The sequence below is a fragment of the Anoplophora glabripennis genome, unplaced genomic scaffold, assembly GCF_000390285.2.
Source record: "Anoplophora glabripennis isolate ALB-LARVAE unplaced genomic scaffold, Agla_2.0 scaffold2306, whole genome shotgun sequence".
Taxonomy (NCBI): Eukaryota; Metazoa; Arthropoda; class Insecta; order Coleoptera; family Cerambycidae; genus Anoplophora; species Anoplophora glabripennis.
Window position 1 is genome coordinate 9,798 of NW_019418397.1, and position 5,419 is coordinate 15,216.

The window sequence follows — 5,419 nt, forward strand, 5'->3', positions numbered from 1 at the left end:
GTAAAGATAATAAGTACAAATTAAATAATTAAATGGTTGTTTTGGGTATCTACACACAAAAATATTGTTAAAATTACTTTTTTTATTTTTAAAATAATAGTATAATTTATAAATTTAAAATATTATTAATTATTGGTATATTGTTTCAGGAATTTTTAATTAAATGATTATGTAAAGCGAATTTAGATTAAAATATTTTCTAAAAAGCTTTCGATTGCGAGCGAAACGTGAAAATAAAAAAATTGCTGTGTCTTCTATTAATTTTTAATGGTTATCACACTGCAACCGGTACCCAAAAAAAAGAAATCTATCGACTATATATTTTCTCTATTTTCAATATTTCAAAACAGGATAACAATGTGGAAATAGATGATGTTAGTGAAATAAAATCAAATATTGTTCTTTTGCATATATGTAATAAAAGTATTATTAAATATTTAACACTAAGTATCGATTTTTACCCAACTCTCCCTTAGTTACATACAGCCCACTGTCCAAAACACATTCTTTTCCTTGCACCTCTGCATCGTTTTGTCTCTTGACAAGGGAAATATGAGACAGCTCTTACACCTGCTCTCGTAACTACTCTTACCACACTTGCATATTTTAACTTCCAAAGGATCCTTTTGCATCAACTACAACAATGAAATTGTTCTAGTACTTACTCTCCTAACTATCCTCTTTGCACTGATATATTTCTGCCTTTGAAGGATTCCCATGCTTCAAGTAGTGCTTATCAAAGCTCCGTTTGTACTTAGTTTCAAAATAACACAAATCACATGTGTACACGGGCACCTCAGATGCTTCCTTGTGTGACAGTTGATGCGACACAAGATGGTTCTTGTACATGGTTGCGTAACTGCACTCCTCACACCTATAGCGCAAACTCAGTATGCCATGCTTTGACTGGTGATTTGCGAACTCCCTCTTGTGTACTGTCTCATAGTCACACTTGTCACATTTATATGTTTTCACTGTTATGACTTTTCTGAGCTTTAAAACATGCTTTACCCTCAAATTCTCCTCGGAATCGAGCAGTTTACTTCTGTGTAGGTATATGATATGGTCCTTTAAAACAGGTTTGTATTTTGTTTCGTAGGCGCAGTACAGGCACTTGTGCATATTTGCCTCAGAAGCACTTTTGTGTCTTATTTGATGTTTCATAAGACTGCCCTTTTGTTTCGTTTCGTAGTCACACTTATCACATTTATATAAGGGTAGTTCTGACGGCTTTTTGTGTGACAACAGATGTACCTTAAGCGAACTCTTCCTCAACGCTCTATAGTCGCACTCGTTACATGTGTGGGGTTTCTCCCCTTTGTGCCGCAACTGGTGGTCAGAAAACTTCGACTTGTTCAAGGTCGTGAAGTTGCATATCTCGCAAGTAAGCTTTTTAATAGAAAACGGCTTGTTGAGTCTTAACATATGCATTATCTTCGTGGCTTCCTTGGGGTCGAGCAATCTTCCTTCGTGGATAAAAATGTGACGGCTTATTCCCCTCTTAGATTTCGACTCGAACTGGCAGTAAATGCACTTGAATATTTGTTTTTGAGAAGGTTCCTTGTGTGTCAACGTGTGGTCTGTAAGAATGCTTTTGCAATTGGTTTCATAACCGTTTGTGTCGCATTTCAAAATTGGGACTTCTAGGGGATCCTTATGTCCTATTTGATGGCATGTCAAGATACTTTTGTGAATGGTGATATAATCACAAGTATCACATTTGTACATTTGCACCCCAAGGGCCTCGTTGTGTACCGATTGGTGAATTGCTAGGCACTTCTCACTCGCAGTTTTGTAGCCAGATTTTCCAAAATCATGTACTTTTTTCCTTGGGGGGTGTCTGAGTTCCGTTACATGTGTCTTGAGTATAGGTTTGCTTTCTTTTATTGTGGAAATGGTATCGTGTGCTGAACTATGGGGCAAAACGTCCAGAGATGCGCCACTGAAAAATTTAAATTAAAATATTTTAATTAATATTAAAAATTACAAAGATTACTATGATTAAACTGAGAAGTTACACTCGTTAAAATTTGTACACTTATTTAAAAATTCAGTTATAATTACAAATGTGTTTAGCTTATTTGGAAGTATTTTTGTATTTATTTATTTTGCTTTAGTATAACCAATCAGTCTTTTTAATAAAATTAGATGCATTTAGGGATATATACAAAGGTGTTTGTATTAACAAGTATAAATGTATAACTATCAGAATTTATTATCAAATTTGCAAAGGTCTTTACGAAAAAAAAAATATCCTTGTACAGTAGAATCTCTATAATCCGGCACTTCATTACACTGGCACGTCCAGTAATTATTTTTTCCACTTTTATCTACTATCCTTGAAGAATACAGGTTACTTTATACAGTTAAAGTTTAGTTGGAAGATTTTTTTACAGAAAAATAAAAACATTACAATATACATACATATGCTCACACAAATGTAATATGTATGTATCTATGTACCAAGCTCCTTGTTAATAAACAATTAAAAGTAATGTTTTTTAATTTAATACTATTTATATTATACATATTCCATTATTTCGAATTTTCCAGTACTCGAGCACCCTTAGGTTTTTAATCGTGCCGGATTAATGAAATTATACTACATTTTTAAAATCTGCATCCTATTTTATTTTCTTTCACTTCTGCAATGTCCAGTTGCGAAATTGTAACAGAATCTCTTAAGTTATCACTTGCATCGCAGATTTACAAAACACCTAAATTAATTAATAAAATACCAACATCTCAACAACTTTGAATAACATACCTCTCACTATCATATTCTGATTTTATATCAATGCACTCAGTTTTAATAGTGGTCTCATCTTCGTCCTTCGATTTCTCTGCAGTAAAATTACTTTTGATCAAATCCTCATACTCGTTTTTTTCAAGTTTTAATCCAATCTCTTTAGTTTCAACGCACGAATCAAATGCTAATGTCCACAGAGAGCCAGGAGGAAAACATTTGATTTTTTCCTCTACTTTTAAACAGTTCTTAATGAAATTACTGTGGATGCCAATAGAATCAAAACATTGCTTACAAATGGTAGGATTTTTGGTTATGAGGAAGTTCTACAAAAACCATCAATTAGAACAATAACTGACAACACAATATTTTCGATTAGAAAAAAAAATGTTTGTCAATCCTACTTAAAAACTATAATAGAGATTACTCCATCATATTTTTCTATTCAATAAAGTTTATATTGGACATTAGATCAGAAAAAATTCTTTCTATTTATTGGCGAAAACAAGCAACCAAGAGATGGTGCGGTTCTTGGTCGATTAAGAGCAAAACAAGTCATTGTTTTGAATATCGAAGACGTGATAATTTACATATAAGAAAATAATTGACCATATTTGTTTAAAGCATGGCATACAACATTACAGAACTTATATTTTTATGTGTAACCATGTTATTACGTTATTCCAAGTCGACTCATTTATTTATTTCATAAAAAATTTTATATCTTTATTCTTTCACCTCTAAATTTTGAAATAAAAAATTACCATACTTAATAAGTAACTATTTCAATATATTTATGCTACATACCCCATTTTATATTTTTATATTCTTTTGTTTGTTTTCTCTATATACATTTATTTTTAAATAGGTACTACAACCATAATTTTATTTTCACATGGATTTTTGTTATATCTCCATTTGTTTTCAAGTTCATATTTTAAATTAATTTTTTTTATATACTTAAGTAATTATTTCAATATTGGTACCAATATTAGTTATCAATAATAAATTTATTATTTATCATTTTAAAAAACAAGGTTTACAGGCTGAATCAAAATTCAGTACAAAGAATTTAGTGGTGTATTTTTGAGGTCAAAATAAGACTTTTTTAATAATAAACATGGGTTTACAAATGCTTAATTTTCGATATACAGGGTGTTTTTTTTTAATTTTTTAGGTACCTATAATTTCCAAATAAATTTGAATGTTCGCATAAAACTTAGGGTACGGGGGTTTTTAGGATGCCAAATTTAAATGGCATTGATGCTGCTTGTAGAGGGTGCCACCTGTAAGGGTACGCTTGAATTAAATTGGCCCTAGTTTTTTTGCTACCCCGTACATTGACGTTTCGTATTAGTGGGTTTATTTCCCCATTAATTTTATGCAATAAAAAGTCGAAATCTCTCAGACCAACTGGTTCCGAGATATTGGCCGATGAAGAGTTAAATGTACACCATAATTTCAAATTTTATAACTCTTTACGGTGAAAAATTTTATAATTTATTTTATTTTATAGGAAGTCTTATTTTGACCTCAAAAATATATAAATATCCGTGGTTCTGGTAAAAGTAGAACACACTACATACTGTATATAACTCTCATAGCACTGACTTACTTACTATTTCTGGTATATACATGTTGATCATATCAACATCTACTTCTTGTACCAATATAAATTGTTCTTTGATTATCTGAGTACATAATCGACATATTGTGTGATCTAATGTGGTTATTAATTGTTCTTTTCCTTTTTCCTTTGCAAAAATTTCTCTTAAATCAACAGAATATCCTGTTTCGTCATTGACATAAGGATTTATGGTATTATCAGGGTACAGACACATTGACTTAAATTTAAATGCTTCCATTACTTTTAAAGAACAAGCATTACAAATTATTTGTTCGCTTCTGTCATTGAGATCCTGAAATTTAAATTAGCATTTGTAATGAATAAAAATGAAATTTTCGGTATGGCATGTGCTTTGCAATTCTTTGCTCCAAAACATAGTCTAGACTAGAAACCTAACCTACCAGTTTCAATAAAAGGACATCTAAAATATACCTCATGACGTCTTTTATCTCTTCAAAACGTTCATCATTTATAATACTGAAACATAGCCTGCAAAACTGTTTCCCAAAATTATCCGTTTTTCTTAGCATTATTCTACAACACAGATTTTAGATCGAACTCCTCACTCTAAACTTAAACAAATGAAATAAATATTAAGTAAATCAACAAAGAAAGAACAAAAAGGGACATTTGTTTTGCTGAATATGTCTGGATTCATAAGCATGCGTAATCACTAGAGAGCGGAGCGGACAATGTGTGTCTTTAACCCGAAGAATAGGTCAAATTTTGGTAGAGATGTGTACGCGTTCAAAAATGTATTTGTGTATAAACTATGCAAAATATAATTATTATGTATAGCAAATATATCGTATTATCCTCGCGAAGATTTGTACCCTTTATTTAAAATCCATAAATCATGTGAACAGGTTAAATAACGAGAAAATAATTAAGTTAATTTAGTTCTAAAGAAATGAAATGACACTCGCGCCCATCTCTAGTCCATCCGTCGACATCGGTTGCGTTTAAAGGTGGAAACACCCTCAGTTTAAGGAATAAGCGAACGCTTATCAAGGTGGTACTTCAACCGCAGCTAACCTACGCCTCCA

General features: G+C 31.5%; 1 protein-coding gene across 1 annotated transcript; it reads right to left on the bottom strand.

The window, feature by feature from the left end:
• Positions 1-315: 315 nt before the first annotated feature.
• Positions 316-5,085, bottom strand: LOC108916546 (zinc finger protein 25-like). Its single transcript, XM_018722826.2, has 4 exons — positions 4,775-5,085; positions 4,366-4,665; positions 2,768-3,072; positions 316-1,942 (listed from the first exon to the last, which is right to left on the bottom strand). Exons 1-4 carry the CDS (start codon positions 4,901-4,903, stop codon positions 670-672), a joined length of 2,007 nt encoding a protein of 668 aa, XP_018578342.1. The 5' UTR covers positions 4,904-5,085; the 3' UTR covers positions 316-669.
• Positions 5,086-5,419: the final 334 nt, after the last annotated feature.

Excerpts from the sequence above, each read along its gene's own strand:
- LOC108916546 (XM_018722826.2), bottom strand. The coding sequence starts at position 4,903 with ATGCTAAGAAAAACGGATAATTTTGGGAAACAGTTTTGCAGGCTATGT. Across the intron at positions 4,666-4,774 it reads ATGTCCTTTTATTGAAACTG|GATCTCAATGACAGAAGCGA; the intron begins GTAGGTTAGGTT and ends TTTAAATTTCAG. Across the intron at positions 1,943-2,767 it reads TCAGAATATGATAGTGAGAG|TGGCGCATCTCTGGACGTTT; the intron begins GTATGTTATTCA and ends TAAATTTTTCAG.